At 40.6% G+C, this 15,000-nt stretch overlaps 2 protein-coding genes across 4 annotated transcripts in view; one reads left to right on the forward strand and one right to left on the reverse strand.

Moving 5' to 3' along the window:
• Positions 1 to 1,841, forward strand: part of LOC138016109 (uncharacterized) — a 71,904-nt gene extending 70,063 nt beyond the window's left edge. For all 3 annotated transcript variants that reach the window (XM_068863283.1, XM_068863284.1, XM_068863282.1), the window contains exon 4: positions 716 to 1,841. In XM_068863283.1, coding sequence (XP_068719384.1) covers positions 716 to 1,108 — 393 coding nt within the window. In that variant the 3' untranslated portion in view covers positions 1,109 to 1,841. The remainder of the gene's footprint in view (positions 1 to 715) is intronic.
• A 4,241-nt stretch (positions 1,842 to 6,082) lies between these two features.
• Positions 6,083 to 15,000, reverse strand: part of LOC138017456 (uncharacterized) — a 63,149-nt gene continuing 54,231 nt past the window's right edge. The window contains exons 18-20 of the mRNA XM_068864538.1: positions 14,747 to 14,821; positions 13,947 to 14,120; positions 6,083 to 10,470 (exon numbers count right to left, since the gene is read on the reverse strand). Coding sequence (XP_068720639.1) covers positions 10,313 to 10,470; positions 13,947 to 14,120; positions 14,747 to 14,821 — 407 coding nt within the window. The 3' untranslated portion in view covers positions 6,083 to 10,312. The remainder of the gene's footprint in view (positions 10,471 to 13,946; positions 14,121 to 14,746; positions 14,822 to 15,000) is intronic.

Consider the following 15,000-nt stretch of genomic DNA (forward strand, 5'->3'; position numbering starts at 1 on the left):
TATTTGGAATCGAAGTAATGAGATTGAACGCGTATTCAGTTGTGAGGGGTCTAGTAACAAGGCAAAAGGGGCGAGCAAGCCCGAGTAGTTCCCAGTTCAAATCTGTGCAACAATATCGTGAGCTGCAAAAGCAAGAAAATGCTAAAAGAATGTCATTGCCTCGCCTAGGTTGGCAGTAGGTTTATGATGTCATAGTAGTATGACAGAAGTTAACCTACACACGAGTTCAAAAACATCGATATATCGCAGTTATGGAACGGGGGTAGTGGGGGGCTTCGCATATGAAGAGGTGGAGATGCACGTCAGAAATTTTGAATTAAACCCCTAAAGGAGACCAATATGGGCGTGGCCCAGGCTTTTTTGACCCCAAAAAGAGACCATACGTGAAACGTACGAAATGTATTATATTTATAATTCTTTGCGCGCAACCCTGAAGGAGACCTTCACGGCTACATATGATGGCGCTTTGCCCAGAACACCCTAAGTGAGACCAAAATCCGAAATTTACAACCCTAAGCGAGAGGACGAACATCGTTTCCCTTTTCATATGGAAGCCCCCCTTCCCAGCCCGGCTACAAGCATGGATTTTCTCCGCCTTTATTCGCAGCCGCTTAAATTTTTCTGCTTCACTGCAATGATCTTTCATTCACTATATGTTAACCTATTAAAGTGAGGTTTCCTTTTTAGTATTTCAAATTTTTGTTATCATTTTCAGCCCAAAGATGACTCTGACTCGGAGAGAGAAAAGCGGTATTTTCGCAAGATCATGGACAAGACAAAGGCAAAATTCGCTCTTACTGAATCCGACTGGGAAACGATTACTGTCAGGAATTACCCAGGCGGAGGTCGTTTCCTGGGTGGGGACTGGTGCAAGATCGTCCACTCTAAACTGAAACAGAGCAACCCATGGTGCAATTTGCGCCTTAAGAATAACCACGTGAGGTCTATAAACTGGCGTAAGTGGCAATCAACGCCGTTCTTCCGAGGATCTGGGGAATGCAAGAGGCCTGAATGCGGAGTGAAAGTGAAATTTTACATCCAGGAAGAGAAAGGAAAGTATGTCGAAATCGTCTATTCTGGCGATATTTGCCACAAATTTGGCAAGTAGTCCGGAACAAGACACATCATCCCTTCTTTCTTTCCATCGCCATCGAAAACTGTCATTGACATGAAGACATTCCGACGTTTAGTTTTATTGGGATTTCTATTGTTACTACTGTTATTTCTGCTTTTGAATAGTCTTCTTTCTCTATCCTTATTACTGCTGTTATATTTAGAATCTAAACACGTAAATAAATTACTGATGTATATAGTTATCTAGTTATACAGCTATTTAGAAAACAGTCCTGAGAAAATACGCGCGCTGATTGGTTAAAAATCGTGTTTCTATAACTCGATGGAGACACAGAACTAGCACGAGCTGTTGACGTAGTGATGGCGCGAGAAAAGAGAATTTACATTTTGATAATTAGAGTTAACAAGTTGTTAACCTTTTTCTCGTCGCGTTGTTTTCTAAAAGAAATAGAAAACATGTACTCCGTGTTTCTATCGAGTTATAGAAACACTCGTAAAAGTTTGGGAGAACTCGAAAAAGCTGTGGTAACACTCGCCTGCGGCTCGTGTTCCCAAATTATTTCTCGTTCTCCCAAACTTTCACTCGTGTTTCTATAACTCGATAGAAACACGGTACATGTTTTCTATTTCTTAAAAGATTTCTTCGAAGATTGCCATTTTTATCTTATAGTTTTGAATTCCTAGTATAGTGTATTATGTTTTAGGAGTATCCAAAACAAGCCTCTGGTATTGACCTTTTTTAATGGATATTTTTCTCTTGATTTAAACGAATAAATAAATATTTGTCCTAAATAAACATGAAAGCGCAGAAGTTTTTGACTTATCAGCTGGTGACCTTGCTTGACCTGTCAAAACGTTTACGGCAACGAGCGCGCACTTCACAGGCTGTCGTGTTTACAGGAAGCATTCAGGGGTTTCACCTCTATTCAATATTCATCTAGATAAATAATTTGAGATGTCTCGTAAATTATTGGCGGCCAAGCGTAAGAGGTTAGATCAGAAAGCCGGCAAAAAGACAATCGGACAAACGCTACCCGCTCGCTGACAGATGAAGAAGACAAACTCTCAGGAAGTGGCTAGTTAGGTGCTTCCAGTTCCAATGCCCTCCAGAGAACCATTTGATGTTTTTTGTCTTTCCGCTTTCTTTAGCAAAACACTGCAAGAAGAAAATTTGTCACATTCGGGGATTCTCACAAACTGCTGAAATTCAAATATCCATGGGCAATTGACGACAATAGACTCGGCAACACATCTCCTTGCATGGCTAATTTCTCCCGGTCTTGTTAAGAAAAAGCATGAAATATTTTACAACACCATCGTAGAAACTTGTAAAGCATCTGTTTACTGGTTTTGATTGGAGTTAACGCCTTTAACAACAGTTTTAAATGTGTACAATTATTCTACGATCGCTCTTAACCATATGGTTGGGTCATGGAATCACGGAGCATGAAATTAATGGCTTTCAGGTATAGGGCTACCGCCTGCGTCAAAACATAAGGAAATCTATCGGCAGTTGGCAATACACGGTCAACTTCTTACTGCGGTCGCAAGCCTCACATACAGTATATTTATTTCATGCATGTATCCATAAAACGACGCAATAGTGAAGGTTGTGAACAAGCCTTGGGCTCGTCTCTTGTATTTTAGTATCACCCAACTAATGGACTAATGCAAATCCTGCATTTTAATTGGCTACGCTACTAGAGGACTGGCCCCAGTTGTTCAAGGGATGGATAACGCTATTCATTGGATAGCGCAATTGAATTCCGTATTACTTATCCACTGGATAGTGATTTATCCGGTGGATAGGGCTATCAACTGGGGCCTGGACTTTAGTAATAGTCCTCGAGTAGCGAAAAGCGTGACACATTCTGTAATTGGCTAAATTAGCGGGCCGTATTCTACAGTACGGCCCGCTGTACAGCCCGCTAAATTTAAAATTTCGACAAAAAATCATCGAGCGAGTTTTTCATGTCATTTCTGTTGCATAAACTTGTACTAAAAACTGTTTGAATCTTGCAAGCAACTATTTCAAACTTAACAGCCAAGAAGATATAATAAATATCTTACTAACCTCGTTTTCTCGGTCCGTACTGTAAGTTACGGATCCTCGTTTTTTCCCGTTGATTTATGGCCCAAGCGCGAAGCGCTTGGGCCATAAATCAACGGGAAAAAACTCGGTCCGTAACTTACAGTACGGACCGAGAAAACGAGGTTAGTAAGAGGTATTTATTCCCAAATAAATATTTCTTCAACTTGCATTTCCTAGCTTTATTATTGCCTTTACTGTCCGACTAAAACAATTAAACCCTTCGACCTCAAGGGTCACGGGTCAATAGCCCATTTAGCTTCGCCTCATGGGCTACGGGTCTAATTGTTAATTGACTCGCCCTACGGGCTCGTTAAAATACAGCGAGGTTCGTAAAAATATCCCACGATACTACACGGTAAATCTCCAATGAGATATATATTTTTGGGGGATATTTAGGAAAAAAAAAACCAGGATATTTAGAGAATAATCGAGATATTTAGAGAAAAAAAATCGGGAATTTCTGGAAACATATTTAGGCGATTTCACGTGATATTTGTGTCTTGGCCTGACGTGAGAGGAGTGGAGCACCTTTGAGAATTTAGCATTAAGCCCTGGCCAAACTATGGAACAAAGTTGGATTCAACGCTCCAACTTTGCTCAATCCAACATTGTTCGACCGTTTGGCCACCCACGTTGGATGATGTTCGTCCAACATTTTTTGCTCGATCAAGTGCTGGATGAAGTTTGCTTTTGATCAAACATTGCGAGCAACAAATCTGCTCGACGCAACACTGTTGCATTGTTTTGTCGCTCTTCCAACAAAGTTGTCTCCTGAATCTAGTCACGTTCGCGCTACTGGCCAATCACGAATCGCTTTTTTATTTTCAAGCCTAGGCTTCTAGCATTATTTGCAACAAAGATGATGGACAACGATCAACAGCCAGAACCCTTGATCAGCGAGTATGAAGCAAGGCCATGTCTTTGGGGCACTTTTAGTCCCCTAATCACTATCGCTCTGTTTGGAGATTTCTGGTTCAATAGCATTTAAAATTTCTGCAAATTCATCCAAGCTCATTCTCATCATCATTATCGTCATCGTATTTTGAAGTTAACATACCCTTTTCTACACGTTCTCTTAACCATTTTTTGGAATTTCCTTGTTTGAATCCGTCATTTCCGTCCTCAAACAGCTCCAGAAGCAAGCGCTACGAGCGGTTTTCGTTTGAGTGTTAGCGTCATATTTATAAATTTAGCGTCAACTTGAACTTGAATCAGTTTTGTCGAGCAATGTTGGATACTGTATTGCCACTACCTCAACAGTTACATCCAACATTGTTGCATGTGGAATCCAACTTTGTTCGATAGTTTGGCCAGGGCTTTATAATCGAGCTGCGTAGAGCGCGGTGACCAGTATCCACAAGAATAATTTCATTTGAGCATCGCTTACTCGCCACCTTCATACTGGTCTTTTTTGCCGCCTCTCTATTTTTTCTTTCCTTGTTGTGCGACATATTTAAAAAATACTTTGCTTGCTTTTTGGTTGTCTTCAAAAGTTTTTACTAAAACGCAGTGTCAAATGCAGTGTGCTGGCCATGCAACTTCCCGCCAAAAAGACGCGCGTGTCCAGCAGTGCAACATTTCGCGTCCTCGTTTACGTCAAAAGGGACGGTCGTACGATAACTTCATAACCAAAACAACAATTTCTCAGGAAAACCGTGCTTTTCAGCATGTTACTGTTAAAATTTGATGTTTCAGGTTTAACAAATCTGTTATCATTTACTTCGAAATTACTTGTACGTGATGCTTTCTGGTACAATCCTTCTTAAAACAGAGTAAGACACTGTCACTTCTTTGTGATGTCAGTCTGTGAGCTGCATGGTAAAGATGCCAGACAATGGACCATTTTACAGTTCTGTGCTTATAGTTACCAGGCCTCTGCTTTTCTTATGTTAATAGAAATTCGTGAGCATTACAACAACCCGGATGATTTACATAAGAAAAGGAATGAGGTTTGAATTAAAGCAAGGTCAACTCCAGCTTTCTTTTATTCAAAGGCTTGGTAACTGAGCAAAGACCTGTAAAAATGGTCTGTTGACAAAGTGTTCCTTTATTATAGTTTTTTCTTTGAAAATTGATGAATACCAGTGCCATTTGGAATGTAGGAGCAATTAACCATTCATCAAAATGTCCACCCCTAAATACTGTGCAATAAAAGTAGAACACAAGTGGCAGGACTTCGTCTTAAGAAAAGTATTCTCTGTCTTTGAGTTGGTTCAATGAAAGCGAAAGCACGTGTTGTGATGTGTGATGTCATTAGACAAACTTGCATGACCCGTGCGACAATTTATGATCCTATGTCCGGAGGTGAGTAAAAACGAGGCCCCATGATGTATGAGTCAAATGGTCAATGAATCATTGAGTCATGAGTCAATGAGATTCACAGTCAATATAGTGATAATTTATTGATTAAGCCTAAGCCCTCGTTTCAGTGATTATGCCTAAGCAATCTCTGAAATTTTAGCTTTCATTTTATGGGTTAGGGTAACTGCACTAGCTCATTGACTCATTGAATACTTGATACTCAGTGAAAACACTTTTTTTTCCATTTCTCTAACCATTGTGTTGTGTACACTTGCGTTGAGTGTTCTTTAATATTTACTTTCGAACAAGCGTGTTCTATATTGAGTGAACGAGCTCAAAACTAAACCTGCGTACGTGTTCTTATCGGCCGCTGTTGTCAATTTCGGCCCTCAGCCCGCGAGTACAGTTTTGAAACCATTGAGTTGTGAACAATTTAATTTAATTTTCAAAGGAAATTTGTCTGCAAAGTACACAATTAAACGATCAATGCAACTTATAATTCACGGCTGTATCTTGCAAAATAAAAATTCTACAAGTGAAACAACTTTCATGTGCTAGAGAGTTTGATTCCCCATTACAATTTTTGCACTGAAAAGTTTGAAAACGCTTTGGCAATTTTGTAAATGGCACTGATTTTATTCAACTTAAATATTGCACATTCGTGTTAAAATTACGGCCGTTCAAAGATTACAGCAATACTTTCCATATTATTGCAAAACACGTTGACATTTACATTGTTGTTCGAGATGCAAAGTGTGCAATTTCTATTTTTATTGCATTATTGTTAACTAAATAAGTTGAGTTGCAGTACTTTGGCATATAAAAAATTACAACTACTTTTGGGTATTTTGGAACTCTGATACAAATCTGCAAACTATGTATTATATGGACTGTCTCGTTGGCACTTAGAGATAGCTACTACTGGTAATAATATATAACAACATAAATTATTTGCTTCACTGCTAACTTCTCCTACCCCATACCAGTAGTAAAAAAAAACATATGAATATATTATGGTCTGAATAAAATAGGCTGGCAGTTTTTGTTCTGGATATTCACATAGACCATATTTCATTAATATAGCGAATTTGCATCATTTCTTTAGTCATGAGAGAACCCAGCATGGCCATGTGAACAATGGTGATTTAATGGGGGAGCAGGATGAGTTTGGGTATTATTTTTGCAGGCAAGGATGTGGTAAAACCTACAAGACCAAGCAAGGCAGAAACAGGTGACTAATTATGACCATGGTAGTAATGGCAGCCAGTTGTTTAAAATAATAAAATATAAATTAAATGAGTAAAATGACTTTTTGGGTGTTCTTTAAGTTGCTCAAAAAATGTTGTTTAAAACTCAGCAATTTTTGAGAAAGTTAAAAAAAACACCCAAAAATTCTCTTCCGTGTTAACTTGTTTCTTAAATAATGAAGAGATGCAAACAATGACATCAGAGAAGATTCTTCTATTTATGATTAAATACTGATGGTTGCCTATTTCAGACATGAACGTGACAAAACATGAAGCTTCTGAAATCCGTGAGCCTGATCCACCAAATGATTTGCAAGTCAACACACTTGGAGAGAGTAAAGCCAAAGAAGACCACAAGTGGAACTACCAATGTGCAAGACTTAAGTACGGTTTTCTCATTGAACATCTGCAGGACCACACTGTGAAAGGGGGAGATGCAGGGAAATTCCTGGATTTTCTGAAGGTTGCACTTCTCCTTCTTTACTGTCACTATCGCGTAAAATATGCATATGTTGTGTTACTATTTCTGGAGAAGATTTATGCAATTTTACCAAAGGACATAGCGCTGGAGGTTCTATTAAACAGGTTCTTCAACAGCTTGGGAAAGGCAGGGGAAGACATTCCTTTAGACTTGCGGATGGAACATCTAAATAAACGGTTAAAGCTTGCAATAAAGCAGTTAGGTCCAAACCTCAATGAAAAGAGTGCCTAAGGGATTGCCCAGTCTCTTGAAGCCATTCTCATCCGAATGTTGACAGAGACTGCAATATGAACCTAGATCTGGTTACCATAGCTCCAAATGCCTTGATAAAACAACATGACCATGACAAAAGATCTCTATGACGAAAATGTTTTTGAAGTTCAGGCAGGGATGGCTTATCCTTCTTTTGAGAAATTCAACTTGAACTTAACTTACCGCAGAAGTTCGACTAACGTGAGTTGTATCACTGGAGGTCTGTCTAAAGCATGGCAAACAATGTATTATAGAAATTAACTATTTCAATGGTCTCTGCATCACATGGACGGAGATAGATGCATTTGTAATCTTTATTTAATACTGGATAGCAATATGATGTCATTTTACAGTAATCTAATTTGCATGTTTCACCGGGTTTTCAAGCTTTTTGACCGGTTGACCCATTGACGGCCAGTATGCCTTAAAGTGCCACACAAAGGAGACTAATGTTGCGCAAGCGCCTGATGACCCCGAAAATCCCTTGAAATTCAGTCATATTCATTCGAAACCCACGAAAATGCGAAATGGCGAAATGACGGCTGTTTCCAAAAGGACGGCACACAATGAATGCAAAGCTGATGAGTCATTTGAAAGACTTGGATATTGCCTTATCTTTATGACCGACACTGGTTCAATACGGGAAACACGGCGAACGATCGCAAATGAAACGAAGATGGCGAGTCAAAAGTGTGGCGATGAACAGCAGAACTTACAAACGAGTAGGGGATAGTTTTGCCTTCCTGGCGTTATTTTTCCTTATTTAAGAGAGTTCAACTCAGAATGGAGTGCTTTTTAACAATACAGTAAGTCGGGTTTAAATTGAAATGCGAGTTTACATAAAAAATATGGGTAAACTGGCGTTTGAAGCGAGGACAACGATAAATCAGCCAACAAGATGGAGTCGCCAAACAAATGAGGTTTATCCCCAGTGTAAAAACCACACAACTGATGTCACAAGTGTGACCGGCAAGGTCTTTGCGAGAGTGCTACTACCAAGACTTCAAAAACGTGCAGACCGCATCTACCCAGAATCACAATGTGGTTTTCGCAGTGGACGTTCAACAACGGACATGATATTCTCAGTGCGACAAATCCAAGAGAAATGCAGAGAACAAATTAAAGAAGAACTCTCCACGTAGCCTTTGTGGACCACACCAAAGCTTTCGACATGGTGAGCAGAGAGGGCCTATTCGCTATCCTTCAGAAACTGGGATGTCCACCAACATTGCTTAGCCTTGTGAAATCGCTCCACGGTGACATGAAAGCCTCGGTCTCCTTTAAAGGCGCCATGTCGAAAAGTTTCCCTGTAAACAGTGGTGTCAAACAAGGGTGCTACACTCGTTTCACACTGTGCCAGTGGCCTACAACGCCTGCTCAACAAATTTAGTGCAGCCTGCGCTGCGTTCGCACTGGTAATTAGCACAAAGAAGACAGTGGTGATGCACCAAGGTGATCCATCACCAATCATAGTTAACGGTCAAGAACTAGAAAGTGTAGAGAACTTTGCGTATCTAGGCTCCACTATCAACAGAGGGTTGACCATTGAACAGGAGTTGCTGACTCGCACAGGAAGAGCAGCCTCCACTTTCAACAGTCTACGTGAACGAGCCTGGCACAACAAATACCTGACTATTCGCACAAAGTGCCGCATCTATGAATGCTGCATCTTGAGCACTCTGCTTTACGGAGCCGATACCTGGATGCCTTCCATCTCCGTTGCCTACGGCGCATCATGGGGATAAACTGGTGGGATAGAATCACAAATGAAGAGGTATTATCGCGCGCTGGTAGCCGCTCACTGTTTCAAACTTTGAATATTCGAAGGATGCGCTGGCTGGGGCATTTGCGTAGGATGCCCGACGGTAGCCTTCCCAAAGACATTCTCTACAGTAAGATGTGCACGGGATCGAGACCCAGAGGTCGCCCTATGCTGCGCTTCAAAGACGTGGCAAAACGTGACTTGGTGGCCCTGGACATAGATACTGAAAGATGGGAAGACCTTGCTGAGGACAGGACAGGCTGGAGGAATGCACTCCGAAAAGCTGGCCATACAAAAACTAGCCCTGTGACACTAACACTGTTTGCCATATACATCGATGTCACACGTGTTACAAGTTCCAATCTGACCTCACATTGCCATATCTTAAATCTAACTACCCAATACATAGATTGTTAGGTGGGGTGATCACTAGATCAATAGATCACTATATCGATGGATCGATGGAGCCGTAGATTGATGGATCAGTAGATCAGTGGAATCGCTTGATCACTGGATCGGTAGATCGATGGATCGGTAGATAAATGGATCGGTAGATCGTTGGATCAGTACATCGATTTGTCAGTAGATCGCTGGATCCCCGAACGGTACGGGTAGATCGCTGGATCAGTAGCTCGATGGATCAGTAGATCAATGATTGATCAATAAACCAATTTGCTAATCATATCCCTAAATAATCAACTATCCCTCTGGGAAACCTACCCTGCTTGGCAGAGATTTCCTTGTTTTCCTTCTCTAGCGAGAAGGAAAGGAACCCTCCGCGAGGATCTCCTCGATGTCGTCCAGACCTTTGGACGAATAATTTAACTCTTCACCGGTTTAAAGCCAGTTATAACCAGTTTAAATCTTAACGCCTGCCCAATGGGGGAAGAGCTGAAGTGACGTTGCATTAACGTCACGACGCGCATGCGTGACGGAACATCGAGGAGATCAGTGCAGAAGCCTTGCAAGGGAAGACTAACGAAACCTCTGCCAGCAAGAGTAAGTGAAGCCATTCGTATGATTCGTTCGATACAAGGATTAAAACCCATCCGATTCCTGACATTTTCAGATACTCATATTGTCTTCTGTTGAACTGTTTGCTATTAAACATCCTTAGCCTCCACTGCATTCTTGCAAGAATGAAGACCACAATACTTCACAGCTAAATTTACTCGTTTCACTAAGGGATGCTGTAATGCTCGTGCTAGGCATTGATAAGTAGCATCAGATGCAAACGTTTCTTTCCATGTTCTTAGAACACCTGAAAAAAAAAATCTAATTAATCACAATTTTATCCAAAAGTGACTTCATCATAGAAACCGGCAGATTAAGAATCCCTCTTCGAACAGAAAAGGAAGCAAACATGCATTAAATTGCGTTCCTTCATTCCATTCAACGAAAACCTCTTTCTTCCCGTTGTTGTTCTTACATCCGATTATCGTGTAACCAAACTCTTAATTGACGTCACGCAACTTCGCTCAAGAGGCAAGCCTCAAAATTTTCCTTCATGATGTACCTTAAAACTATTCGTACTATCCAACAATAACACATTCGATCCATTTACGTGAAAACAAAAGATAGAAAAAAACGAGGAGTAACTATTGAACCCTTCCTGTTATTAATTACTGTAACGTTACGACTGTAATACGATCGTCGAGATTACAATTTTAGTTTAGCGCTCTTGTTTTACATCTGAGGGCAATACCTTATTATAAGAAATTTTCGCGACTCTTAAATTTCGCGATTTTGCGGAATTCTTGTACTATGAATCTTTTTAACTTCGCAGTCTTTAGTAAGACGCTATTTCAAGGTATTTAACTGATCCTTGAAGCAAATAGAACAACTTCATTTACAATAACATCAAAATTTACAACAGGAGATGCAGTGACGGGTCTATATGAGAACAGTAACAAGTTCTAACAATCTTAAACAATTTTACACTTGTTCGTTAATTTAAGTCAATTGACCATGATCTCCATAGTCGTTTGGGTAAATTTTGGGATGGAAGCGGAGTCGTGAATCATGAATCATAGTTTTAAATCTTTTAAGAATCACGAAACTCGGGAATCATGACTAACAACGACACAGGAAAGCTGAACAAAATACATGCATGAATTAATTACTTCCGATCCAGGAAATGTACAAAATCGCTTTTGAAAATCACGATCATTGAGGTAAAAGGTGATTTCGCCTCGATCCTCGATTGTAAATGTCTTGGTATGAAGACGTTGCAATTGTGTCAGAATAGATAGAAACATGATTCTGTGAACTTTTTTAATGTAATAAACTCGGTCTTTCTTCATTATCAGCTATTATTGATGTATTGCTATTCACTTAATTTTCAGGTCATGTTATCATCGCGACACTTCGCGCCCAAAATGTTCCCACGTACAGACTTTTTTTAAACTTGCCACGCAGATAGGTAATGATGTACTTGTGTCAAAAAGGCAAAAAAACAAAAAACAAAAAAAAAGGACGTCACCGTGCTCGTTTTCGAGATAAGGTGCATTTTAGAAGCTTGGGTTATTTTAAGACGATCTTAGCTTACAGCTGTCAGCAATAGAACAAAGCTACATTAGTGAAATTTAGATCAGGTAAACGTACTCAATTCAACGTAACTATTACAACAAAATAAACTTTTGCAGCTGATGTCTTTTTCTGAGGTGAAAACTCAAAAGGCTCTGTACTTTTGTATTTTATTTCTTTGTGACGTCACGTGCAACCCAAGAATTGGCTATTCGCACTGTCACGACATTGCGTGACATTTCCGAGAAGACCTGGGTCTACAGCTATCCTATGATGCCGCACGCTTTCACGTTCCATTCTTGTGGAAAATGTTTGCGCCTTTGGCATGGTGTTTACCTTGGTCAACACTCATTGCCATCCCTCAAACTGACATTTCCCTTTCTATTCAAATTACACGACGTACAAGCATTTCAATGTGCAGAGAACATTCAGATTAGGTCGAGGCAAAGAGTTAAACCCGGATCGATGGGTTCTCCTTGCATATTCCAATATCCACTAGACTAACGAGACAAGCTCCTGGAAAATCGAAGTTTTTAGAGTATTGACATAGTAGTACCCAGCAAAACAAGTAAAAGCTAACGTCTTCAAAGTGGTTTTTAGACCTAAATACTGTAGATCAGCGCGGCTTTGCTTGGAAACGCTATTTCTTGATGAAATAAAGCTCTAATTCTGCCTGTTTTCATTCTTTTTACAGCGACAGGCTTCTCATATTAAGGTGGGATATTGCGTCGTGTAATTGTAAGGAAATGTCCAATGTCAGTTTGACGGATTGCCATTAGTGTTGGCCGGTTACCTTAGTGGTCTGCGATGCATGACGCGTGCGTGACTTGCGCGAAAAAATGCGCAGTAGCGAAATTTTCATGCAAAAAGGTACCATGAGCGAATATAGGAGTGTTGCTCATTTCATCCACTGTTTCCGAGTTCATGTCGGTCTCCTCTTCAAAACGAGTCTAACCGGGTTCGTGCTCGATTTTGTCTGTAAAATTCCAGGAGTATTCAAGGAGTTTTCAAGAACAAGAAATCGAGTTTTCAAGGTGTCTTTATAAGAGGATTTCTATGCCATACATAGTGTTTCAGTGTTTTCTTTGCTGAAAAAGCCTCCCTTGATATTCCTTACCACATCCTGCAAGTTGAGTGCACGCACAGACATCTTAATTTTAGGTTTTAATGTTTCCCTAATAGTCAATTTTGGGCTCTGTTTTTGAAATGTCTCTTTTCACTTAGCATGATGCAATCTCAACAATTTTCACCCAAGATAAAATTCAAGGAGTTTTCAAGCAGTTTTCCGTAAAATCCTTTTTTTCAAGGGCTTTTCAAGTGCCCTTGAAGTCCAAAATTAAATTCCAGGGTTTTCAAGGACTTCAAGGAGTTCCACGAACCCTGTCTAAGTATGAAGTTTTCGTGGTAGTAATTAGTTTTACTTTAAATATGTATGAAAACTAATTTTCATAAAAACTTCGCACTTGTAATAGATTCACTTTGAAAAGGAGGCAGACCTAGCGAGAAATGCACCTTGCGAGCCTCCCTCGAGCCTCCTATAGCTTAGTGGGAGAGCATCCGAACTAGTAGTCGGAAGGCAAGTCGTAGGTTCGACTGATGCAAAGGAGCACTTGGATTTTTTCCGAGTATCCCCGAGTCACCACTGACGAGTCTCCTATAGCTCAGTAGCAGAGCATCCGAACTAGTAGTCGGAAGGCTGGTCGTAGGTTCGACTCCTACAAAGAAGCATGGACACTCGTCGTTTTTGTTTGATGCATTTTCTTTGACGTCCTTTCCTAAACGACTTGAGATCAACAAATTCAACGTTTCTTTGAAGGAGACAGACACACGACAATGATTTTCATCTTTCAGTTTGTCCCTTAACTTCATTGCCGTTTATTATAAATACATAAATAAATATAAATACCAACTTTATTCATTTAATACAATGAAAGGGAAGGATACCAGAGGTTATCCCTATCGAGGGTATCCGCCCGCAGCCGGATGTCATAGACTGAGAGTCAATTTTGATGAGGGAGGAAAACCGGAGTACCCGAAGAAAAGCCCTGGGAGTCAGATTGAGATCGACTGAAACTCAGCCCACATACGACCCGAGGCCAGGGTTGAACTCGGGTCACAGAGGTGGGAGGCGCGGTTGATAACCGCTAAACCACCCTGACACCCTGGGTTCAGATCAATTACGATTTTAAGAATCCACACTATTATACTCACTGTAGCACTTTTCAAACAGTTTAGGTTCGTCTTCTTCAATTTGCTCCAATACCCCATCCGGGACATTCAGAGCTCTGCCAACCATCTTCCATGAGGAACCAAGTTCATTCGCAATGAGAAGAACATCATCGGATGAAGGGGTCCCAGTCTTGAATGAGAAATTTGGGTCCAAAGCTGAAGAGTAAAATAAATGAACAACAGGTTGGGCAGATGAGTTAGCGCATTGCTGAGAACATTTATCTTTGCGACATGTGTCCCGGTTGCAGGGGTCAGCGTCACATGTGGCTTGAATTTGTTCGTTCTGTGTTCTTATTCAAGATGTTTTTCACCGGGTATTCCCGTTTTTTCATCATGACAAAAGAATTGTTGATCTGATTTGATCCACAGTCACTCCTATTGGTGGAACAATGAGCAAGTAACATCATCCATTCTTACAAGGGAATCTTTACTAACGTCATCGTTTACATTTTGTTTCACTACATACGAGTTTGCTTACAGAATTGAAGGCATCTTGTTATCTACAAATTAACTTCAAAGGTTAAACGAACTTGTTAACCTTAGTTAAATCTCCACCGCGCACCGGTGGCTCAGTTGGTTGAGCGCCGGGCTGTCACGGGTCCAAACCCCGGCCGGATCAACACTCAGGACCTTAAAATAACTGAGGAGAAAGTACTGCCTTTGTAATTTCATTCGCAAATAGTTCGACTTTCAAGTCTTCTGGGATAAGAACTATAAACCGTAGGCCCCGTCTCACATATATCTATGTTCATAAGTTCCCTTTGGGACGTTATAGAACCTACACACTATTTGAGAAGAGTAGGGGATGAAATCCCCAGTGTTGTGGCTGTCCTGTTCTCTCCAGCAGAAGTGGTCGGCTTGGTAGTGATGCCTCTAAAAAGGCTTATGGTGTATGAGGACACCTAAGCAGAAACAGTCATAAGTCAAAAAGGGACTTTGCCGAGTGCTGGAAAATGTATCTCCAATTGTAGGCCTTTTAGCTTCTCGTGCTGAAAGTATCTCTCACGAGTGAGCGAAGCGAACGAGTGAGAGATAC

The sequence above is a fragment of the Montipora capricornis genome, chromosome 9, assembly GCF_036669925.1.
Source record: "Montipora capricornis isolate CH-2021 chromosome 9, ASM3666992v2, whole genome shotgun sequence".
NCBI classification, from domain to species: domain Eukaryota; kingdom Metazoa; phylum Cnidaria; class Anthozoa; order Scleractinia; family Acroporidae; genus Montipora; species Montipora capricornis.